Source organism: Danio rerio, chromosome 24 (genome assembly GCF_052040795.2).
Source record: "Danio rerio strain M-AB ecotype USA chromosome 24, GRCz13ab, whole genome shotgun sequence".
NCBI classification, from domain to species: Eukaryota; Metazoa; Chordata; class Actinopteri; order Cypriniformes; family Danionidae; genus Danio; species Danio rerio.
In genome coordinates this window covers 25318665-25345853 of record NC_141044.1, presented here as the reverse complement: position 1 = coordinate 25345853, position 27189 = coordinate 25318665, and the positions used below count along the sequence as shown (strand labels likewise).

At 36.3% G+C, this 27189-nt stretch overlaps 1 protein-coding gene across 9 annotated transcripts in view; it reads left to right on the top strand.

The window, feature by feature from the left end:
* The window catches only part of ctnnd2a (catenin (cadherin-associated protein), delta 2a), a 640689-nt gene that overhangs the window by 484910 nt on the left and 128590 nt on the right, over positions 1–27189 (top strand). For all 9 annotated transcript variants that reach the window (XM_087309485.1, XM_087309483.1, XM_087309489.1 and 6 more), the window contains one exon: positions 6142–6325. In XM_087309485.1, coding sequence (XP_087165611.1) covers positions 6142–6325 — 184 coding nt within the window. The remainder of the gene's footprint in view (positions 1–6141; positions 6326–27189) is intronic.

Sequence of the window (27189 nt, the reverse complement as noted above, 5' to 3'; positions counted from 1 at the left end):
GCTATGCGGAGTGATCCTGGCATGCACAGAGCACCGCCAGCCAGATAGCGTAAAAATGAGTGAGAGAGAGACTGATTGCCGTCAGCCTTATATACGGGAAATCTTAATGATGTCACTTGCGTCATCCAATCCGGACAACCGTTCACAAACTCCACCTAAAACTCATACCAAAGACAAAAAAAATAAAGACAGACCCACGTAACATGCAGTGACAGAAACAAGCTTCCACAGATATTATTACAATTAATGTTAAAAACGGATGTATGTGCAATGAAGTAGAGACTGAAAAAATACTGTATCCCACAATGCATTGCTCTTACATGACCTTTTCAGTGTGACATCAGCATTGTCTATGTAAGTCTTGTGAATTTCATAAGTTTTGCTTTAATTACAAACCAATGAAGCCTTAAGTCTTGTAGATAGTCAATCAACTCCGAAGAAGACTGTCAAGTTTTTTCTTTGGGGTCTGGAGGAAGAGACGCAGTAATTAGCATGTTTGAAATTCTAATTAGGTGCATCATTTCTTGTCAAAAACATGAAATTTAGAGGCTTTCTTACAAGAAGATGCTGTTTAGTCACATGACCTTTATGCCCACCATCACTGCACTGATCTCTGCTAGTTTAGGAGCAAAAAGCACTGACATCCCACACAAATTTATGCAAATATACAGTATCATAGCTTTCAGATCCTTCAACGCACTGCAGCCACCATTAAACTGCATATATTATAAAGCCATGCATATGCCGGAGAACAAAAGGTCTTGACCGAACAAACATTTCCATTGTCTCTTTTGCTGTCGTTATCTATTTCTAAACAAAAATTAAAATGCTAATGGCTTCTTCTCCATCAGTTGTGTTTGTTTATCAAATTACTGTCTCAGGCAAGTATGATGGTTCTGCAAGAATGGCTTTGGAAAATCTCTAATGGCTGTACTGGTGATGATAATAGGGATGTTACATGTAGATATTCTGTTTGTTGCACCATATATATTGCAGTCGTTTTACATATCACATATTCGTCTTGGCACTGGAGCTGTGAAGGAGTTTGGTAAAAATACTGTTAGACCGGCATTGTAATGTGAGACCGCAGGCTTCGTAGCTTGTCAAATTATGGGTTTTTTTCCTCCGGTGTTCAAGTCTACATTTCTTTGGGTCCATGAGACGTTGTCAAAACCTGTCTCAGGCTAACTCAAGCACAGAATTGAAAATGTTATATAAAATTTTTACTTCTTTGAAAGAGTAATGATAGAAAACTGCACATTTTTTCTAGTGTAGTATCACGGCGGGGGCTCAAAATATTTCCAGTTTAGATTTAGAGAAAATTTACTCACCCTCTGGTCATCCAAGATGTACTGTAGATGACTTTGTTTCTTCATGTACATGTAATATGTACATAAATATAACTCAGTACTTAAATATATAGTTTTTTATATAGTTTTTTCTCCTGTTGAACACAGAACAGTATATTTTGAAGAATGTTGAACACTGGGGTCACACTTTATTCTTATGGTCCGTTTGTTGAATTTAAGTTACATTGCATCTACATGCCAAATAATTCTCATTAAATTATAAGTAGACTGTTAGGGTAGGGGTTAGGGTTAGTGTAAGTTGACATGTACTTGCAACATGACTTATAGTGAGTTAAATGTCTGTTTAGCAGCAGTATCAACAGATATTAAGCAGACAGTCTACTAATACTCAACTGGACCATCAAAATAAAGTGTTACCAAAACCAGTAGCCATTGACCTCCATTGTATTTTTTTCCACTGTCCAGTTACTATTTATTCATCCATTCATTCATTTTCTTGTCGGCTTAGTCCCTTTATTAATCCGGGGTCGCCACAGCAGAATGAACCGCCAACTTATCCAGCAGAATGCCCTTCCAGCCGCAACCCATTTTTGGGAAACATACACACACACACACACACACACACATACACACACACACATCAATACACTGATTTAGCACTCATTTAGCCTACCCAATTCACCTGTACCGCATGTTTTTGGACTGTGGGGGAAACCGGAGCACCCTGAGGAAACCCACGCAAACGCAGGGAGAACATGCAAACTTCACACAGAAACACCAACTGAGCGGAGGTTCGAACCAGAGACCCAGCGATCTTCTTGCTGTGAGGTGACAGCACTACCTACTGTGCCACTGCGTTGCCTTCAGATACCATTCCTCCAAAAAGAAAAAAAAAAAAAAAAACATAAAGCTTCTGATTCACTTGAAGTTTGGTGTAAGGGACAAAGCAGTCAAGGGCAAAAAACACAGGATTTCAAAAAGGAAAAAACAAAGTGACAAAATAAACTAAAATTAAGTCAGATCTGAACGTAAATAAATAAACTTAACAGAATCATTCAATTAAACGAACAAAAAAAACAAATAAACAAACAAACAAACAAACAAACAGAAAGACAGACCTAACTTCAATTACACAAAAGGGAACTTATATAAAAAGTAGAAACTAGAAACTAGAAAACTAGACATTACAAACTAATACAAATTAATTACCAAACATATTTAAATAATACACTTAAAATAATTAACCAATATATAAACAAAGACAAAGCAAATCAGATACTAATAATAAACAAGAATAAAGAAATAAACATTCCAACAACCCCTCCGACAATTTGCATTATGGTTTGATCAGGTAGAACATAGTGTCTGCCAGCCAGTCCTTTAGACTTAAGCCGGACCTCTGGAGCATTGAGCCATGCCAAACTGATCGCAGACTCCAAGAAATAAATATCAATGAATCCTCTTAAATAAGAGCTAGAAATGTGCACTTCAAACTAGTAACTTATGACAAGAAATAACTGAAACAAAAGGAAAAATGTAAAAGTGAACCAAACAGTGTCTGTGTATAATCTGTAACGAATAATAAAAGAAAGAAGTACTAAATTAAAGTTATGAATGAGTGTATATACCCTTGTTTACTGTGGGGCCATTACAGTTGGTGAAATAAAAATTGTGGGTGAACTGCCCCTATATTGAGTTTTAAAGAAACAAATTCATCATTTTGACTTTAAGCCATTGCTTCTACTCAACATATAAGTCCATAATAATGTGTTCTGCTGAGAAAATAAGTAATACTCAAATGTTCTCTCAAATCAAAATACACCAACATATTTGTTTACATCATTTTAAACTGTTTTCATTTCTAAACACTGTTTGATCTGTGTATATTTCTATCCTAATTAAGACACGACAACATCTTCAATGGAGATAGCAAGGTTGTGGAGAGAGGACTGTTAGTTTAGCTCAAAGCAAGTTAAAGCGGCCCTATTATGTTATTTTAAATGCTTGGCTTACATTCATTCAAGGTCTAAAAACACTTTCATTTTGTTGTAATATACATTGTATGTCACATCTCATCTTTCTTCAGTGTCTGCTACAGTTCATTTAAGGATCTGGTCTCTCTAAACTCCTTTAAAACTGCATTTATGAGCGGCTGCACTGTTCTGATTGGTCAGATGATTTGGTCTGTTTCGATTGGTCTATTATTTGACAAATGTTTTACCTCTGGAGGCTTCCTCAGCACTTGTAAACACAGTGGATGTATGCAAAACCGCCTTTATATCCTTAAATAGTGCACTATTTAAGGGAGCAAAATCCTTGTGTTTATTGTTTTTAGAAAATATGTAAAATCTTTTTTTTTCAGATAGGCCTTAGGGAGTGCACTTTTGCTCGGTCTCACACACAAATACAGGCATCTAAATGCACACAAACACACTTTTTAAACTTGACAAAAACTCTTGAAAACATTTTCTGTCTGCTGTGTCTTTTATATGGTGTAAAGATTATTATGCGTTATTGAAACATCAAGGAGGATGCAGCAAAGTCACTTATAAAATAAAACTTTATTATTTTATGCAACAGCTTTACATTTAAAAGTTAAACATAAGGGCGATCATATGCAAAAAGACCCCAGCCTAGGCTAGAAGTTTTCTTTCCCTTATTTGTTTATTTGTTTGGCGCATGTACTTGTATGCCATCGGAAAATTGTGTCCGCTCTCCGCCTCTCATTTTACTCCGCCCCGAAGCCCCAGTTGGCCCTTTTTGGCTCAAGGTATTCTGCGGGCCGAAAAAGGCCGGCCGCTGGCCCCAAGAAAGCCCCGATTTGGGCCGATAATGCCCCAGAAGTGACTGTGGAAACGCGACTGGCCTTGGCTCGCCCTGGCTCGCTCGCTGTAGGCGCAATAGTGGATACACGGCTATTATGATATAAATAGTTAACTATATGCGAAAATGAAAACCTAATTACATTTTTAACAATAATGTTATTTATTATGACACTGTTATACATTGTATCTTTTAAATGGATTAAAGTAAAAAAAAAAGACTGTTGGAATAAAAAAGAAATCTGCTATTTCTCTTACTTTTATGCTATATTCAGGAGCCATTTGCACCCACTGACAGGTAAAATCTGCTTCTTTCTTTCTTTCTTTCTTTCTCTCTTTCTTTAAAGTTTGAGCAAACTTGAATGTCAAAGCATTGTAGATATACAGTTGAAGTCAAAATTATTAGCCCCCTCTTTAATTTTTTTCTCCTTTTTAAATATTTACCAAATTATATTACCATATATTATATATATACATTTTCACAGTATGTCTGATAATATTTTTTCTTCTGAAGAAAGTCTGATTTGTTTTATTTAAAATAGAATAAAAGCATTTTTTAATTAAAAATATATTTTTTTTTTTAATTATTAGCCCCTATTTTTTTTTTTCGACAGTCTACAGCAGGGGTCACCAATCCTGGTCCTGGAGGGCCGGTGTCCCTGCAGTATTTAGCTCCAACTTACCTCAACACACCTGCCTGGATGTTTCAAGTATATCTAGTAAGACCTTGATTAGCTTGTTGAGGTGTGTTTGATTAGGGTTGGAGCTAAAATCTGCAGGACACCAGCCCTCCAGGAACAAGTTTGGTGACCACTGGTGTACAGAATAAATCACACAATAACTTGCCTAATTTCCCTAACCTGCCTAGTTTACCCAATAAACCTGGATAAGCCTTTAAATGTCACTTTAAGCTGTATAGAAGTGTCTTGAAAAATATCTAGTCAAATATTATTTACTGTCATCATGGCAAAGTTAAAATATGTTTCGAAATGTGTTGAAAAAATCTGCTTTTCGTTAAACAGGAAGCAGGGAAAAAAATAAACAGGGTGGCTAATAATTCAGGGCGGCTAATAATTCTGACTTCAACTGTATATAAAATATTTAATATATTGACATCATAAAATTAATAAGATATACAACAAATAAGAAACAAATGACAGAAAACAGAAAAACTGACAATATCACTAAAAGTTATGATATTTTAAAGATTAAAGCAAGTATATTATTTAAATAAGGCAAATGTGTTGATTATTACTAATAACAACAAAAATAACAAGACGTATATTTGTACATATATTTTGCACCCCATTTAGACCAGTCATTTCATTCTCTCCGAGCATATAATAAATTCATTTAGATTGAGGAATTAATTATTTTATGTTTTCAAGTGAAGGTAGTCTTCAATAAAAACTAATGCAAAAACACATAACAACCGCTTTAGAAAGTGAAAGCAAAAGTCGTATCCTGAACATTTTAGGAGCTTTAGAGTGCTTTCACACTCGATTCAGTTGTTCCGAAACAGAGATTACAAATGTTACATTGTTACTCTTTGCACTTAAAGCGGTTCACTTTCACACTGCAAAGTTTCTAATTGGACCAAAAGAGCTAAAACAAGTCACGTGTGAGTAAACCCTCATCACATTGGTCAGAGTGTCAGGGTTTATTTTGCAGAGTCCCACTCAGCTGTCAGGAGAGGTGGTTGTTTGATGGTGCTTGACAAGGTGCATGCGACGTGTCTAAAGAGGGAGGAGAGATGCTGTGGGGAGGGGTGAGAAGGGTGCGTGACGTAGCCTATTTGAGGACCGGGAGGGAGACGGAAGATTACCGGGAAATTATCACTCGTTTGTCAATTATCAATTTTACTGCATCAACAACACAAACCAATTCTCAGCTTCAACTGCAGTATTTGAGAAATAAAGTATACATACTCAGGGGGCCAATGGAGACCACAAATTTATTACAAACCTAATATTTACTATGCTGAAGGTTTCACCTGTTTTCTTTTGCAGGTGTGTTGTGGAACCTGTCCTCATGTGATGCTCTGAAGATGCCTATAATTCAGGACGCTCTAGCTGTCTTGACCAACACCGTGATTATACCCCATTCCAACTGGGATGTGTCCCCACATCAGGAGGACCGCAAGCTGCAAATGCACACTTCCCAAGTACTTCGCAATGCCACCGGCTGCCTGAGGTGAGTATGCGTGTGCTTTTTGTGATAGCAGCTACTTGACAGAAGTTTAGTCTCATTATTATAGTTCAGCACAGACATGTAAACACTTTGATCAAACTATGACTGTTTTGTAGAACTTTTTCGCTACACTCTGCAACATGATGCACACTCAGGAGTTGTCAGGTTTTTAACGACAAACAAATGTAAATGGCTTTAAGAAAACATGTTTTTCGTGCATGTGGGAAACCATGACTATACTAAGAATTCTCCCTCCATTCCTTACTGTGAACTCTTATCCAGTTATTCCAAGTGTGTCTTGGGGGCATGAAAGAAAAGTTAGTGAATAAAATTGCAGAGGTGGCCTGTTGCCTAAGAATTTGTGTGTACCGTCATCTGTTTACATGCATAGTGTGAGAAATTACCTGGAGTTCAACATGTCGCAAAATGAAAAAATGAAACTACCATAATGGCGAACAAGAATTGTTCAAAGAAAACTGCCGCAGAAAACTAGCATCAAATGGTATGTTAATCAAACTATGTACTATAACATGTAAAACAGGCGCATGAAAAGAACATTCAAAATGCAGATTAAGGTAAATGATTAGATTTCTGATGTCCATGTAAACATTGTCAATGTTACCCCTCAAAATGCATTGGTGGTACTTGTACTGTAGTGTTATTGTAAAGAAATCAAAATTATCACTTTATCACTATTGTTTTTAAAAAGACAATTTATTAAGAGAAAATTTCAATCAACATGGTCTCCATCAGGTCATCCGCATTTTGTTTGCTTTAAGCATCAGCTTAAAGTTTTCTTATGCCGAGTTCAGACTGCATGATTTTCAAAGTAGCTGCGTCACATATGTTTTCACACTGCATGGCTATCTGGGGTAGCATTCAGTCGTGACTGTGTTTACATTGCAAGATGGATCGGTGACAGGGTTTCACACTGCATGACTTTACAATAGGAAGAATCGCTGACAACTTTTTCTCAATTTGCATACTACGTCTCACAACCAAGCACACACAAGAAGGAACATAGAATGTGGCATGCAGTATATCTTAACCTATTATAACTACATAATGAGAAAGACGCCTTAAGTGGGGTAGAAATTGTACATATTTTGCTCACCTGGCTTTTGAAGGCACTTTCTCCTCAACTTTTTGGCTTTTTTTTTTGACCCGGTTGTGGCCTGCAGATGTCCATACTACTGGATGCTGCTCTCTCATTGGCTGTAGGTAACGACCGATGTTTTTTCAATCAAGAGTACATTTCACACGGCATGATTTTGAATCGCAGACAGCTCCAGATATTTAGAATGCCAAATATAAATGATTCTTTCAGGTCACTTCTTTGGCACTGATTTACCTGTGATTTCAGGTATTTGTTAGCGATTTCTTAAAACCTGTCGACGAGTCAAAATTTGGGCTAAAATCATGCAGTCTGAACTGGGCGTTAGGATGTGGGCACACTGTTTTTATATCCAGTTGTAGTGTTCTTGGCATGTGTTGTTAGTTCTTATGTCGAAAATAACTCCATAAACCAAAAAACATAGGGGGAATTCAAATGAGGATTTTGGTACAAGTGTTGCAATAAAATGAGGATCAGTGTTGACATTTCTAAAGTAGAAAGGAATTGAGACACAAGCATGGATTATAAAGAGATGCTGTGTGTGTTTTATTAGACAGATGGACCACTGTTTGGGTGCTTTTGCATGATATTCTAATATCGATCTACTGTGTTATCTTATTACCTGAGTGCAATGTGCAACAATTGTCTCATGCAAGCCTCTAACTAAAATATACAGTAATGCTATAAAAAACAACATTCAGCACACTCAATGGTATTTTGTGATTGATTTGAGCACATGCTATTGGTTACCAGTCAATTTAAATTTACAGATAACATGACCTGTAGTGGGGTGGCACAGTGGCCTTACAGCAAGAAGTTCACTAGTTCCAGCTGGACCAGTTGGCATTTCTGTGTGGAGTTTGCATGTTCTCCCCTTGTTTGTGTGGGTTTCCTAAGTGAATTGACTAAACTAAATTTGCCGTAGTTTATGAGTGTGTGAATGCAAGAGTGTGTGGGTGTTTACCAGTACTTTGTTACTTATTCTGTTATATTACAATGAAATGTAATGCGAATTTAAAGGATTACAATTAAATGTTTATAAAACTTTAATATATGACAAATTCATGACAAGGTCAATGCAAAATTCCATTTGGGAGTTAAATACAACAACTTCCATGATTCCATCCTTCATAACAGTCATCAAGCTGCATACACTGAAAAAAAATGCTTTTCTTACGTAGAATTTTTGTCTTGTTTCTAGTCCAAATATCAAAACATTTTAACATTTTAACCCTTTGACGTGAGTTTTAAATACTCCAGTTGATCCTCCTGCGTGAGTTTTTTTGTTTTTTGACCGTTACTTAAAATCTATTGCTACTTAAAATCTACCCACCAGCCTCCCAATGATCTATGCATATATCGTATTTTGTTTCTTTTTTCCCTTTTCTGTGAATACTGACAAATGTTCTAATTATATTGTGTAAGTTCTGATTCTCAAATATGTGATAGAACATATATTTTGTCTTTTAAACAGCTCAAAAATGATCTTATTATTTGTTTGTTATATAACAGGTAATGGGCGCCATCGTTGTTGGTAGAATGGATAGAGCTACGCCTGTGATTTACAGTGATTAAATTACGAATTCATTTTATTTTATTAGCATCTTCTTCTACCTTAACCCTAACCCAACCCCCATGGTAATGTGAATATAATATTTGTTGTACAGTGTAGGGGTGTCAAAACTAATTGTTTCTTCGGTGCACCGTGATGCAGACGTGGACAATTCAGTATAGGTTTAGTAGTAATCATAACCGGTTATTATGTACTGACGACATTTAGCTCATATGCGATATGTTGCCGTAGCTTACTATGACAAAAACTATGATTAAAAAAGCTCAAACTGTGCACAGTTTTACTGTGTGTGTTTTTGCTGGACAGTCTTTCACTGACAATTACAGAAGAAGCCCCTATTACACTGCGATTTACAGAACTTTTGGATACATACACGAGCGCGTACCTGCGGAGTTTTCTCCACTGTGTTTATCACAGATCAGCTGTGATCCCCTCCGCCATTTATCAGTGTCACTCATATGGAAGAGCACCAGCAGGCAAGTGTAATAACAAAACGGGTGTAAGAACATGGTAGACAAGGCTCAGAAAGCGAGTGGGATATTTGTATTTGTTTATTTCCTATAGATGCTCGTGTTGTTTAAAGGTACAGTTTACATATCTGACTGTTTGTATTAAACGACAAAATTGTATTACAAATAGTATATAAATATAAATATTTTTATACATTTTAATAAAAGAATTGCTGCTGTAAAAAAAATATAAAACTGTGTATAGAAAGCATCGTCAATGCACTGTGATGCACCTAGATATCCAATTGAAGTGAATCGATGGCATGATAATCATAACCGAACCGAACCATGAGACAAGTGTAGGTTCACAGCTCTAGTACAGTGTCACAAAAATTAGGCCATATTGATGTGAGCATTCTCAGCTGTATACCTTGTAGACTTGACCCTCTTCTGGCAAAGTCTAGATGAGATGCAGCTGTGGATACTCATATCAATATAGCATAATTTTTGTAATAAAATAAATGTTATTTGTTTAAAGCCCTGCTAAATTGTGATTTATGGCAAGCACTGCACATCTCTCGCTATGTCTAAGCAAGCTCTGTCAGATTTTAAGTTTAGCAGTTGATGACAGGCGCTCTAAGTGTTTTAATCACACTGGTGTGATCGTATGCTTCAGTGGCCAGCCAAGGCTGATAACACTGGTGTAATCAATCAAGAAGTATTTTGTAGACAGGCAAAAACCACTGACCGGTTTTAGGAAATAAAATGCTAAAATTAAGTAAGTTTTTCCTTAAAGCAAGCTAAATAATCTGTTAATAATCTGTCAATTGGGTAAGCAAAATAATTTTGTTTTTATTTTTTTCTAAAACATTTTTCTAATGAATAAAAAAAAAAACATTTAAACATTATTATTATATTGTCTCATGTTCATCTTCTAGCAACCAGGCGACTTTTGTCCTCAAAGCGTTCAATACAAAAACAGACTTCTTTCACATGTACTTCACGACTTTATCTCAGATTGCATTTATAAAACCTTTGCTCTACCTTCCCTTTTTCAAACGCAAAGATCTTTGATTAATTGCAAATGACCTAAAAGGGTTGATCTCTCATTGAAGATCGAACAGATTGTGGCTTGTGTTGTGCAGTTGTTTCTATGGCAGCTGGCTGCGTGATGTAGAGAAGAGACTCTTTTTCATATCTGGACCACTGAGAGCGATGCTTCCTTTGATGAAGCTAACAAAAAAGAGCTTTGGATTTTTTTTACACCTCCTTCCTGTTCCACATGGAATGAGAAACTAGTCTGACAAGTCATTTTCCCCCCTCAGTCACGTCTGTTCTGTTCGTAACTCTCAATCGCCCCTGGGTAAATCTGAATCATAACCTATACGGCTTTGTCACAGTGAGTCAAGATTTACCATATCGCTCCTGAGTCTTCTGCATAAAGGAAGACAACACAAAGCATCTGATTCATGATTTATGCAGCAATGCATAATGATGTTTATGTGCTGCGCGAAAGCTAGCTTATTATGATTTATACATAGGCGAAGAGTTGGTTGAAAAATAACTGTTGATTCTCTCGGGCTGAGTATCACTCTCACGAAAGGCCTTTTTTCTTGTATCCACAGCAACAGCACAGTATTAAACTACTTTAAAGTCACCGCAGTGAGACGAGCATGCTGCTTTTGTTTGCTTTCACAATTCTTTTTTTTTTTTTTAACTAGTGAAATCTTTGCAAACCATACTTGGAGAACATTTCCAGTGAACCGTAAGCTTTTAGAATGCAATTTCTGCATTGCACCAACAGAGGCAGATGCACTGTATGCAAACACACACTGACATGTAAATACAAACAGTCATCGCATTCCATTGATTTTCATATTTCTGTAAATAGCAAGTCTGCTGCTGAATTACTCCTCAGACTGAATGGCAGTGTCTTGTATTTCAACAAATCATCTTCTGTAGCGAGGCTTGTAAGAGAGGCAATTATCATCCTCCGCATATTAGTCTGTCAGATACGCGCACGCTTCACAAAGGAAAATGTCTATCTTATATGATTGTGGACCACACATAGGCACCGCTGCATAATTCATTGCATGTTCTTCATTCAGTTTTCATTCATCTGCATTTGATTCATTTTGAACATTTGTATTTTGTAATTATTTAACTCTAATCTAATACGTTTCCATCTAATCACAATCTCTCTAGTTCATATTAGTGTATCAAAGTCATTGAGAATGAGGTATAGTGTAATTCATAAGCTACTGACTCTTCTGAATAGATTATTATAAGTGAATCAAAAACATAGATCAATGCCAGTGTAATGTGATTCACAAGCAAATTAATCTTTCAAATTAGCTTTTCAGGCCCTGTTTACACCAATACACTTTTGTTTTAAAACGCATACGTTTTGGTACGGTAACACCCTCCATCCACACTACCCTGGAGATTTCGAGCCCCGAAAATTGAACATTTTGGAAATGCTGAAGAGGCTGTTTTGGTTTTAAAATGCTGCTGTTCCATGTGAATGGAGGAAAAACCAAAGACATCTGAAAATTTAGACGTGGCTGCCAACATTTGCTTCTTTTGGCGCGCGCTGTCAGATTTGAATTTTAGCAGTTGATGATGTGCGCTTTTAATGTTTTAATCACACCAGTGTGATTGTCACATCACTGATCACATCAGTGTAATCATACGTGTTAAAGGGTTAATCAATAAGTATTTTGTAGACTAGCAAAAAATACTAACTTGTTTTAAAAAAGCAATCTAGGCTCATTCTGAAAATGTAGTCTCATGGACATTTCTGGAGACTACGAAATATGTACCAGAAGATACGTATTTTTGCAGTTTTTGTTTTCGCGAATCCACGAGAGGCCACTGTGTGCGTTTTTATGTATGTCAAATGTTGAGATCTGTTTCCGTCTGCACTGTTCTCTCGTAAACCGTGTGTCTGACTGACTGAATTATTGACTGGGCAACTGGCCAATCGACTGAATCAACGCTCCTTCTCCGTGTCAGTGTGGATGGAGGAAAAACGGAGACCTCTGAAAACGGAGGCGTGGCTGCCAACATTTACACTACCTGATTGGGACTTTTTCCTCAATATCAAGTAGTCAACACAAAGTTCCAACTTGCATCCTTTCCTTGTAAGTTCAGACTTCCCAAGTTTATATTAAACTCTTGTGTAAATCTTCAAATGTAATGGCAGTGTACTTTTATAACATCATTCATCTTTGCTACGTTTCATCTTAACAATAAAATGACAACTTGACATAAAGTAATGATTTTTTTCTTAACAACCTTAACATAACACACACCAAGGGTCCTGTCATACACCCGGCGCAATGTGGCACAAGGTGCGATGCAATTGTTGTTTGCTAGTTTTAGCTTGGCGCAAGAGTCGTTTTGATGTTTTCCACCATGTTGTTTAAATAGCAAATGCATTTGCGCTTATTTGTGCGCCCATAGTTGTTCTGGTCTATAAAGGAAGGTGTTCTGAGGCGCAATGCTGGTGCGTTGCTATTTTGAGAAACTATAATAAATTTTTCAATAGACCTAAACAAACCCGGTCTAAAGTCCAGTGCAGAGCGCGTTAGTTATACTTACACACTGCTTAATACACACAAGATGTGGAGCAATACGCAAATATCTGTACAAAAGAAAAATAATTAAAATTTTAAGGATATATATAGGATATAATAAGGATATATATAGGAAATAAATATAAAGGATATAAATATTACGAAACATAATATTTTCGAGCCTACATAAATTTAATAACTACTGCCTTCATGCCTTTTTCATCTCGGGAGGCTTTTTCAGTTCATTCATAACAATTTGCTTTTGTACAATGTTATCATTATTAGCAGTATTATTTATTATATCCATGTTTATATTTGTTTTATTAAAAACAAGCTTATATTTGCCATCCTGACAGGTTTCAGACCATATGGGGCACAGCATGTGTATTTGGATATAACTCAGTATTTTGACCACACTTCATTATTACTGTCCATTTACTTGTTTGCTGGAAATCAGAGCTGAATTTCAAAATAGGTTTGAAACAAATCTTTGCACTTAACAAACTAAATAATTTTTTTATAGGGTAATTAATGTCTGTGCGTACAAGGTTTCCCTATCCACAAGAGCGAAAGTGAAAGTAGATTATGATTATCTCTCATTCTCGCGCTGTAGATGCTCTGTTTAACTGTTTTCTTGCTAATAAAATGCTCAGTTTTTTAACTTACATTTACTTTACTTCATGTAAATAGAAAATGCGCTAATGGCACGACGCAACTGGCTCTTAAAGGGAATGGGTGATTGGTTTATTCTTAAAACACACCTATAACTCATTAAGAAAATAAGCTCAACCCTTTTAGATCATGCGTCACGGCGCAAAGCGGATTTTCCCGTCCTTATATTAGCAAACGTGGATTCTGACACGCCCTAAAAGCGTTTGCGCCCTGCGCTTTGCACTTTGCACATAGACCGTCAAAATAGAGCCCCAAAAATGTTAAGGCATCATGTATATATTTATATCGCCGTCATTTTCACTTTATGTAAATTTATAACCAAACTGAGTCTAATAACTCCTTTCATTTTCAGTGAAAGATATGTAACATTACTGTTACATACTCACTGTGTAGTTTTTGGCAATATATACTTAATGTCAGGCTATATGCACACAATAAAAATTATCAGAGGAAATGCATGGTAAAATACAAAATAGCCATCTCACTGAATATAATAATCAGTAAGCTATAATTTTAATAACCAATAAAACTTATAAAAGCATAAAGTACAATAAGTTTATACAATATAGGAAATTAAGGCAAGCAATCGGTCGAACATTTGGAATCAGAGTATGTGGTTACATAAATTTATAGGTATATTAAATTATCTTTGCGCTCAGCCAAAACACATTTTCTGAGAAGGCTAATATATTCAAAACACTGACTCCTTAGATATAGAACTACACAAGATGAATTTTAGATTGCATTTAACAACTACAGAGAAATGATCTAGCAGCAGACGTTTGGCTGCTCTCAGCCGGGCAGGTGTGCTCGTAGCTCCCGCAGACTGCCTGGAGCTCAGACACAAGAATACGCTAAAGCAACTTTCAGTACATGCCACAGTCTGTGTATAGTCACATGATGTGCGTTTTCAGCTGTGTAGTGTGGACGGGGAGCTTTTCGGAAACATTAGATAAAACACCAGTGTGGATGTTGATCGTTTTCGTTCTAAAACGCCATTTTAATTTGAAAACTTATTAGATTAAATGCTTCCTTAGTATATCAAATACACACAGTGATGTTTTGATTTACAAACAATTGACTCTTTCAGATAAGATTTTTTAGTGGATGAGAAATAAGAGTGATTCACAAGCAAATGAATCTTTCAAATGAGCTTTTTAGTAAATCAAATACACACAGTGATGCTTTAATTTACAAGCAGCCAAATCTATTAGATAAGTTACTTCAGTGACTGAAAAAATATACTGTATTGTAGCAAGACCATTTAAGTGTGATTCAAAAGTAACTCAATCTTTTAAATGGATTATTTTTGGTGAATCACAACACAACACTACAACACCACTTTAGTGTGATTCATGAGCAATTGACTCTTATGAATATGTTTTTATTAATGAATCAAAATCATATAACACAACAAGTGTAGTTCACAAGCAAATAGCTTTTACGAATGAACAATTTAGAGAATCAGATTTACAAAGTAAGACCAATGTATGGTGGTTCACAAGCAAAAGTTATTTTTAGTGGCTATAGTGAATGAAAAACCTATGTAACTCACTAGTAACTGATTCTTTACTAATGGGTTATTACAAGAAAATATCTCCCACACCATTACACCACCACGACCAGCCTGAACCATCGATACAAGGCAGAATCCATGCTTTCATGTTGTTGATGCCAAATTCTGATGTTGCTAATATTGCTGCTGAAATCGAGGCTTGTCAGACCAGGCAATGTTTTTCCAATCTTCTATTGTCCAAATCCCAGTGGTTCGGCAGTTTCTGAAATGTTCAGACCAGCCTGTCTGGCACCAACAACCATACCAAATTCAAAGTCACTTAAATCACTTTTCTTCCCCATTCTGATGCTTGGTTTGAACTGCAGCAGGTCATCTTGACCATGTCTACATACTTAAATGCATCAAGTTGCTGCCATGTGATTGGCTAATTTGAAAATTAGATTTAATGAGCAGTTGGACAGGTGTACCTGGTAAAGTGGCCAGTAAGTGTACAGCAAGACCAGTTTACAGTGATTGTAAAGCAAGAAACTCACATGAACCAATTTGAGAAAAGAAAAATGAAAAGTTGATATGAATGGTTGATATGAACCTGTCATTTCTAACACAAATGGCTCTTTTAAGCTAAGATTCACTAACTAATGACTCAAACGATGTGGTTCATTTTGAAAAAAAACATGCAGTGACACTTGTCTAGTGCAAATGACTCATATGATGTGGCTATTTTTAGAGCTTGACAAGCACATTTCATGTCTGAATCACAATCAAATTGCTCTTAAAATCCATTTCTTATCAATGAAACAAAAGGTTGTCAGTACAGTGTGAATCACGACCAAATGATTCATATAATGTGGTTCTTTTTTATAAATGAAAAACACATTGAAACCTATGTTGTCCAATTCACAAACAAACAGCTTTTAATTTAGTTTTTTTACTCTGAAGTATAAAATAGTGTGGTTTACTAAGCATATGACTCTTATGAACTGTTTTTAGTGAATTTAAAAACAAAAAAGAATCACCTCATATGACTCACTGAGTAAGACAAGTTAATTATTTGAATCAGCCATGAGCACTGCCTTTAGAAGTCATATGTTTTATTTAAAATGTAAGCAAACTGGAGATTAAAAATGAAATATGCATCATGCTTTGCTTGAAACATGCCAGATGCCCTGGAAATCTCTGGATTATTTGAGTGAGGCATTTACATTTACATTCTTGCTGTCTCTTCTGGGTATCACTTTAGAGACAGTCGTGTTGTCAATTTCTCCCTATTTCTGGCGTTAAATACTTGAATTCAGATTGATGATGTTCGTCAGAGAGGGATTTTTTTCTCTCTCTCCCTCAGAGGTGGGAACACTTGAGCAAGCCATTGAAAATCAGTGAAGCAGTGTTTTTGGAATTGAGCCTCGTCCCAATGGGAGTTTGACACACTGCTGCTGTAAATCACTTCCACAAGCAGAAATCAAATTTCTGAAACCTGCGGGTCTCCGCGGGCCAAAAATCTATCTAATAGAAAGAGATTTTCTCAACCACAAAGCACAATCCCTCATGACATCCCAAAAAGGCATCACAACATTGGATTTTCCTTCTAGCTTTCTCTGTCTGACTTCAGTGAAGGGATGAATCAGCCATTTACACAGTTAAACAGCTCCACGCTCTGTTTAGATTCAGCAGATCACCAGCTGTCAGCAGGATCTTAATCCAACCTGAACAACTGGCCTCTTTCTACTTCACACATCGTTTGCTTTCGTATCAGGGTCAAAGCTTTCTTCTTCAAATGTTGATTGAGGGATTATTTCTTAGTGAAATTCACTTTTCAATAGTGAGATCAAAGAGGTTATTTTTGTGTGAATGAAAAAGACTGATATTGAAGATTATTTTTTCTCAAACTACTATTTGTAAAATGAAAGCATCCTGTAAGATCAGTGTAGTGTGATTGACAAGCATTTGAATCCTATAAACACTTTTTTTGGCAATCAGATATATAAAACAAACCCATGTGATTTACAAGCAAAGAGTCTGTGTTTTGTAGTGAAAGTCCTTCCTAAAACTATTGACATTTATGAGGTAATATTTTATTGGCACATCCAAATCAAATGAAAACACTTCCAAAACTAAGATGTATTGAAATGTGTATATAAATAAGATGTATTTAAAATAGTTATAAATCATGCTTTGCTTGCATTATAAATACAAATTTAGTAGTATTAGTATTAGTATATATGTTTTAATCAAAATATGGGCAAACCTTTGTGAAAAGTATTTTAAAATACATAAAAAGAGTTATTTTTGTACATACCTGACCCAAAGGGTTTGAAACAACCATTTTTTTGCACGTTACTTTAGAAAAGTAATTAGTTATACCCAGCAGGCACAGGACATCTGGGGAACGTTACCACTATGACATCTATCAGACGTTGGATTTTGGTTGCCATACCTGATGAATAAATGTCCTTATTTAATGTCAATATGACGTTGGTTTAAGATGTTGGCTCAACGTTGGATTTTGGTCACTTTCGAACATGACCTAAAATCAATCAAATATCAACATCTTATTACAGCTTGACGTTGTGTGGACAATACCACTGTGATGTCTATTAGACGTTGGATTTTGGTTGCCATTCCTAGCAAAAAAAAAAAATTCAGTATTTGACGTTAATATGGCATTGGTTTAAGTTGTTGGCTTGATGTTGGATTTTGGTCACTTTCCAACACAACTTAAAATTACCACTGTAACATCTATCAGGCATTAGATTTTGGTTGCCATACCTAACGAATATATTTCAGTATTTGACGTCAATATGAATTAAGTTTAAGTTGTTGGCTGGACGTTGGATTTTGGTCACTTCCCTACACAACCTAAAATCAACCAAATATCAATCTCATTTGATTTTGTTATTTGATGCTGGATAGACACTGAATTTTGGTCATCCGACATCACAACCTAAATCTAACCTGCAATAATATTAACGTCTTGTGACGTTCTGTGCCTGCTGGGTAGTTACCAGTTACTTCTCACTAATAATATTGGGGTTAGTAACTGTATTAAATCAATCTAAAAGTTATTATCATTTCTTTTGTGGAACAATAAAACATAATACTGTAGATGGTTTCATATATTTCGCACAGACCACAGCTGGCCAAGTCTGAAAATAAAAACTAAAGTATATATGTTGCAGTTTATTTTAGAGCATTATTTCTATATTTATCTAAAATATAATTGGCATCTTTCCATGGTTGAAACACTGATTCAGTGATCACATTAGATGTAATACATTTTTACTCATTGAAAACCAGTGATGGGATATAATTAAACAATGTTACTAAAAGCGATACATTTTTCAGTAACGCTTAATCAATTGAAGTACTGTTTCCCCTGATACAATGCCATTACCATTACTGACGATACAAAAGTGCGTTATTATAACTGATATCACTGAATCAGTTTTCATTTGAGCAGCATCTCTCTCAGCCATGAACTCTTTTTCCCTGGGGTGGGTGTGTGTATCTTCGGGGCTGGAGCAGGACACATAACCAACCAGTGATGATGATTGGTTTGTCTGAGAATGTGATGATTGTCTTAGATAGAATACATTTCCATTTTTTGCCGGGAACCAATGACCGGGAATCAGAACATTAGCAAATTCAACAAATTCAAAGGTAGTATTTGCAAACTGGAAAGCACTACTTTTTCTTCGTTGAGGTGAAAGGCAGGAGTGTATATGTATTGTGTTTATGTATTTTGCAACTTATGCCTAGGAAAAAAAGACTCTTTGGATTGGTGACAAGTAATTCTAATCTAATGAAGCACCTGCGTCACACTATGCCACAAAATTAGTGGCTACACATGTGATAACGTGAGCTCTGCTACCAAGTAAGGAGACAAAGACACAACGTCAAAGCAAATAAAACTTATTTTTTTCTCCACCACAAACCCTTATTACTCAGACAGAATTTTAAAAAAAGAATATCTAGATATATAGTTAAGGGATATGCTGCCATTGTCTCTCATTGTCCCACAACAACATTAAAGCAGAGTATAGTATTCAAGTATTCAAGTATAATGTTTTAGACTTACTTTATTGTCATTTGACAAATTAGCTTTTTTAAGGTAATTCAATAGTTACTTTTCCTGGTAATTAGTTACTATTATAATTTTGTAACTCAGTTACTATTTGTGAGAAGTAGCTAGAACTAATTACTCTTTTAAAGGACCTGGCCCAACACTTCTGAAAACTGCACATATGAATTATTTTACACTGCAATTTAGTATCAGTAACTGTAGTGGCATTGTAACAGGGGAAATAGTATTTTGCTTGATCACTCATTACTGGAAAAAAAGTTTCATTAGTAGCATCTTTAATAGTTTAATTATCCCCATCACTGGAAACAGCTCATCTGTTTTTAGACTGTTGTATACAGTATATTTAATTAGACTCACATTGGATGCAGTAGCATGAATATGCTTTTTAATTTTTGCCAAGTTTCCCCCTTTTTGGGCTGGCTTTGTTGTCAAAATCAGAAACCTGTTGGATGTCAGCTGTTCCATAGGCATTACTGTATATAGCAGCTCTCTCCTCACAGCAGGTGGTTGTGTTGAGTGTTTGAGCATCTGTGGAGGTCCGTGTTGAACTGCAGGAAGGGGAAATTGTGCTGCTGCTGCAGATGCTCATGTGCTTCCAGCTCGCCTTGCCATTTGGCTTCTATACCCTGCGAAAGCACCAACGCCTCCAGTGTCAGCCAACTAGAGACCTGGCACATCTTCATTTTGGCTGCTGTCATAAAAACCTCACAGTTTATCTAAACGGGACGATCTGTCAAAACCAGCTTCTTGCAGATAGGAGGTCCTGATATTAAAGATGGCATTTCATCTGTATTCTCCGTGGTCAATGAAGATTTCCAGTTTGTTTTTACAGGAAGCTTTTGAATAGTTCATTAAACCAAGGCCATTAAGACACAAAGGAACAGACGTTTCCTCTTGTAAGGAATTTTTAAGGTGTGCTTGATTGAAAACAGCACTAATTGTGTTCAATAAGTAATTTGCTAACAAAGTGTGCTAATTAATTAGACGGAGTGTGCGAGTGACAGGAATTAAAGTAAATGAATAAGCAATAAAATCTAAAGGGCTCAATAATTGAGGGAAATTGGCAAGATGGTTAACGGTGAATCATGTGACCTTGCATAAGGGTTCGTTCACCCCAGAGTAGAAATTCCACCATTTACTCATGCCATTCAAAACCAGTTCAATATTAGCTAATCTTTGACACATAAAATAACATATTCTTAATAAAACCTGAGAGATTTCTGTCTCTGAATTGACAGTTTTGTCAAAGTATACTTCGTTTTTTGTTTTTATATCCATACTTTAGCATTAGCATTTGAAAGCGAGTGCATAGACTCTATAAATGTTTACAATAGAAAGATTCATCCATGTCCAGTGTCTGAGCTTTTTCTCTTCTGTGCTTATGTAAATTAACCATGGTTACACTGCAAAAAAAACAAAAAAACATGCTTATTTGAACATATGACTTTGGACCCCAAAGCATGTCGCATAGGTACATTTTTTGCCAGTTAACAAATATACATTATACAGGTCAAAATTATTGACATTTTTTTTTTATGCTAAAAATCCAACATAAGCTCATTCTGAAAATGAAGCCCTAAATACATTTCTGGAGATCTGCATGACTGCATTTCGTCATTAAAATGAACACTACAGGGCGGTATGATGCCATTCTTTTTTACGCTAGCAGCTGATCGCTTACCTTCATATGGATGACTTTCCCGCTGTTACCAGTTTGTCTAGTAGCTCGCCACCAGTTTGTCCAGTATCTTTCCATGTACGTCGGTGGACTTGAGATGCGGAGAGGAGTTGACCACAATGATGAGGCACTCGCGAGAGAAATATATATAGGGGTACGTAATCAGAATTAGCCTGGGTTGGCCAAATACATCCCAGGAGCTACATTTTTTTTGCAGTTTTTGTTTTCGCGAGTCCACAAGAGGTCCCCGTTTTTGCTTTTTCAGATCTAAATTTCTCTTGCGAATGCCATTCACGCCTGCAGTTCTCACACAAATCCACCTGAGGCCTCTGTTGAGTGATGGATTTACTGACTGACCAACCAACCGATCTCCCCACCTTCCCACAGATTGAACCGCCCACACCCTTCCCTAAACCGAACTGCAGTGTTTTAAAAAGCAATCCAGAAAAAGAAAAGCCCCAGATTTTTACCACATTTTCAGATTTTACTATGTTCTCACCCCGTTATTTTTTTTATTTTTTATTTATTTATTTATTTTTTGTCCTGCTTTCTAGAACCGTCCTTCAGCGAACTCGAACCTTGTTGTCACGGTCAACTCTGCTCTGTGTCTCAAGTTCGCCTACATACGTGTCAAGCTACCGGAAACTGGTAACAGCGGAAAGGAGCGTTAAGCGTCAGCTGGTACTGTATACACGAAAAGAAACGGCATCACACCACCCTGTAGCATTCATTTTAAAGATGAAATACGGCCATACATACTTCTGTTACATAACTTGCAATCTCCAGAAACTTACTTTATGTAGGGCTACATTATCATAATGAGCCTGTGTTGTATTAGCGCTCCAGAAATCTATATAGAGGTACGTTTTCAGAATGAGCCTGGGTTATACAAATCTTTAGAATGTTAAATAAAGATCATGTTAATTAAAGATATTTTGTAAATTCCCTGCTGTAAACATTTAAAAACTTCTATTTCTCATTAGTACTGTACATGGTAACCACGTACAGTATTAACCATGATTTTACTACTAAATTAGTTATAAAAGGATCATAAAGCTGACCAACACATATGGATTCTGTTTTACTTGTGTGTCTGTTGTTTTTGCCATCTTCAGTGGTTTGTTTGTTGTTGTTTCCATCTTGTTGTTTACAAGTAAACTAGTGCTATTTTTGTGCTACTGCTACACAGTAACACTAATTATAGACTTCTAATTTGCAGAAGATTATCATACAAAGCTTATTTTCAATAATTTTGCAGTTCATCTTGAAACAATTTTCTGTTATGTTTTCCTAAAGCACTCTATATTTTTTTTAGAAACACTGTGTTTAACACCGTTTTAGCATCTTGCTAACAGCCAACAATGTCACTTTCAGCTGGAAAACTCACCCAGGCCTCCGTTGCAAATTTAAAAGCATGCTGTGTGGTTTGTGCTGTTTTTAACCAAGTAACGAGGTTATGTGTGTTTCTGAGAGACTCACAGTGGATGTGTGATTACCTGTGGCTCTCAGCAGTGTTGTGTAGCAGCATTGCGACAAATAGCGCTAGTGTCGCTGTGTTTCTCAGCAGTGCAGTGGCATGTAACACTTAAGTTTTCAGACGACATTTTGAAACTTTTTAACGCATTTTGCCTATTCGTGACTACAGTACTTACCTATGTACGTTTGTCATTAGGTATTTGTCAAAACTAGCATATTGATTAAGCACCGTGGAAGAGTTGACAAGAAGGTTGTTTGTCTGACTCAGCCAGGCAATATTTATTTGTATTACAGTATTTTATAGTTTGATAAAGTCACATTTATTGTGGATTTATATGTATATATATATATATATATATATATATATATATATATATATATATATATATATATATATATATATATATATATATATATATATATATATATATATATATACATATATATATATATATATATATATATATATACATATATATATATATATATATATATATTTTTTTGTAATGCTTATTTATTTAATGTTTTTATTATTCTCTCTTACTCACTTTTCTTTAGTTTAGCCTCTGCTTAAATATAGAATTTATCAAAGCTGGAAATTTTTCATGGAAACCATCAGGAATATACACTCACCGGCCACTTTATTTGGTACACCTTACTAGTACCGGGTTGGACCCCAATTTTGCCTTCAGACCTGCCTTAACCCTTAGTGGCATAGATTCAACAAGGTACTGGAAACATTCCTCAGAGATTTTGGTCCACATTGATATGACTGCATCACGCAATTGCTGCAGATTTGTTGGTTACACATCCATGATGCGAATCTCTCATTCCACCACATCCCAAAGATGCTCTATTGGATTGAGACCTGGTGGCTGTAAAGGCCACTTGAGTACAGTGAACTCATTGTCATGTTCAAGAAACCAGTCTGAGATGATCCATGCTTTATGACATGACGCGTTATCCGGCTAGAAGTAGCCATCAGATGATGGGTACACTGTGGTCATAAAGGGATGGACATGGTCAGCGATAATACTCGGGTATGCTCAATTGGTATTAAAGGGCCCAAATGTGCCAAGAAAACATCCCCTACACCATTACACCACCACTAGCAGCCTGAACCCCTTGATACAAGGCAGGATGGATCCATGCTTTCATGGTGTTGATGCCAAATTCTGACCCTACCATCTAAATGTCACAGCAGAAACCGAGACTCATCAGACCAAGCAACATTTTTCCATTCTTCTATTGTCCAATTTTGGTGAGCCTGTGTGAATTGTAGCCTCAGTTTTCTGTTTTTAACTGACAGGAGTTGCACCTAGTGTGATCTTCTGCTCCTGTAGCCCATCTGCCTCAGGGTTCAATGTGTTGAGCATTCAGAGATGCTCTTCTACATACCTCAGTTGTAACAAGAGCTTATTTGAGCTATTGTTGCCTTTCTATCAGCTGGAACCAGTCTGGCCATTCTCCTTTGAACTATCAACAAGGCATTTGAGCAAAACTGACGCTCACTGAATACTTGTTCATTTTCTGAGCTTTCTCTGTAAGCCCTAGAGATGGTTGTGCATGAAAAAACCAGTAGATCAGCAGTTTTGGAAACACTCAGACCAGCTTGTAAGTCACTTAAATTACCTTTCTTCCCCATTCTGATGCTCAGTTTGAACTCCAGCAGATTGTTTTGACCATGGCTACATAGAATTAATGTATGGCTACATGCCTAAATGCATTGACTTTTTGCCATGTGATTGGCTAATTAGAAATTTGCATTAACAAGCAGTTTGACCGGTGTACCTAATAAAGTTTCCGGTGAGTATGGGAATTAATAGGAATTAAAGGGGGTAAAATACGGTGAATTTACAAAAATGCAGCCTAACAGGTAATGTAATTGGATGTAGCTGAATCTTGAGGGCCACATTCAGTCTACAAAATTTAATTCTACAAAAATTACAAAAACACCCTTATTCTACAGAATACACATACTCTACAGAATAAAAATAGACCTCAGAAAGATTTAAGTTCTACTTGCAATCAAATCATAGTGAAAAAAATCTGTATAAGTGTTGCATGCATGTCACCTTATACAGTAATTATGACCTTATGGCTTATGAACTGAAAAAAAGTGTTATATTTGTGTGTGTTTGTCTGTGATACAATATATGCACAAAATATTTCCCCAAATCCCTAACAAATTCCTGACAAACCCCATACATTTGTGGTAAATTTCCCATTAGAAAATTTCCAAGATTTTCTTGATGAAGTTTTGGAAAATGTTCCATTCTCCAACCACAAATCTCCTCTCAACCATCTAAACATTCACACTAAAAATCCTTAATGCTAAACATTCGCCACACTGCAATTCTGCCCCATCAGAATCAGATTCCCCTGCATAGCGTCAGCCGAGGAGGGATTTATTAAATAATTTCATCATTTTTGAACACTCCATCAACATGATGACGTGATAAATCAAGCCCCTCGCTCGGTCTAATTGCTGCTCTCCTCTGATATCAGTCCAGCCTGACACACCTTGAAAAGTAATGAAACAATTTCTCTTTTTCTGCTCTTGGGCCGCGTGATGCATCATCTGCACTCGTATCCTCACTCACATCCATCACTCACCTTCAGCAGTGAATCATCTGTCTGAGCTCGCTCTCAATTACAGGCAGACCCGTGTTCCTCAGGACTGCTTTCGTATGGGCTGGAGGAGGTTGATGTGTTTGCTGAAGCTCAGAGCCTGGAGGAAACGCTCGAAAAAGGCTCTAATTGGTGCTGTTACAGGCAGGAGATGCAGAGTAGATGCTGATGGTCTGTGTTTATGGAGCAGCTCAGACCCTCAGGTCTCCTCTCAACCCATTAATGTTCCCTCTGCGTGCTGTTAATGAGACTCGTTTGACTATTTAATAACACAGAAGGACAAAGATGGTGTTATTCACTACTGAAGTCAAATGGTTGGGTTTTTTATTCTGTTTTATTTATTTATTATTTGTAATGCTGCATGGTAAAATTTTAGTCTCTATAAAATCTATAAATTTTAGATCTGCTTCACAGTCTCTATAATGTAATTGTAGAATATACATATTTATTCTGAAGGGAAATGTATTTGATTTAATTTATACAATTATTAATATATTTGAATAAATATTATAAATAACATTAATTATTAGAAAAACAAATTGTTTTTATTGTTAATTCTTATAATTATTAAATAAATGTATATTATAGATGTAGTTAAATTATTGTGATTATTATTATTATTACTACTATTATTATTGACATTACATTAATTTCATTTATGATAATGTTTATTAAATAATAATTAATAAAGCTAATTAATAGAACATTAAATATAAGGTTAAAAATAAATATAGGTAAAATCAAACATTTACTTGTGGCATGTCCAGAATTATTCATTTCCTTCTCAATAATCAATAGAAAATGGCTTTATTGGCTAGTACGGCAATTAAACGCTTACCATGATTTTCTGATCAGCTTTTTGCATGTCTCCACTGGTATTGTTGCCTATTCAACTTTAGCGATGAGCTCCAAATTATTCAGGTTGGAGGGTTTCCTTGACATCACCCTGACCTTTAGCTCCATCCACAGATTCTTAATTGTATTTAGGTCGGGACTCTGCCTGGGCCACTTTAAGACATTAATGTTATTGTCTGCTAGCCATTCCTTCAACAATTTTGCTGTTTTGGGTTGTTGTCGTGCTAAAATGTCCACTGGTGCACAAAGCCAAGTTTCTATGCAGACTATCTGATATTGTTGATTTTGATTTATTGCTCCTTTTTCATGGTGCTATTTACTGTGACTAAGTTCCCTGGTCCACCGGCTGAAAAACACCCCCAAAACATTAGGTTCACGCTAATTTGAAGGTTACATCATTGTGACCTAACAATGAAAATTTTATTTTAAATTTTAGTTTCTGGCCATAAAACAGAAGAACAGAAATCATCTTTGTCCAGATGAGCATTTGCAAAGGCCAAGCAGGCTTTTTTGTACCTTCTCTGGAGAAGCGATGTCCTCTTTGGTCTGCATCCATGGAACCAAGTGGTGTGTAGTGTTCATTGGACTGTCTGTTTTGAGATGTTTCCACCAGCAGAGGCCAGATTCATCAGGATGGCCTTGGTGGTGATTCTTGGTTTCTTTTACCTCTCTCACTATCCTCCTGGCCAGCACAGGAGTCAATTTTTGGCTTCCGACCACATCCGCTGAGATTTTTCACAATACAAAATGTCTTTGCACTGTAGCTACTGGAACTTTGAAACATTTAGAAATGGTCTTATAGTCATTTCATAACTTGTGAGCAGCCACAGTGCTGGTCCTCATAAAGCTCCTACGCTTAGCCATGACTGTCCACAAACCAACAAATCAGGGCGTTTAGGACGTTTTAGAACAGCTTGAACTATTTAGAATGGTATGGAATGGTATGGAACAGGGTTGTCCAAACTCCAACCCCAATTAAACACATCTGAACCAGCTAATAAAGCTCTTTCTAGGTATACTAAAACCTCCAGGCAGGTGTATTGAAGGATGTTGGAGCTATACTATGCAGGACACCGGCCCTCCAGGACCGAGTTTGGATACCCCTGGTATAGAACTTTGGATTTTCCTATAGACTGTGCACACATACAATTGTTCATTCTCTGTAGAGATGTTGTTTTTGCCCATGAACTTTTCATTACTCTGTCCTTTCCAAAAGTAAACACAGAGAAACTTTTCCAAATGTT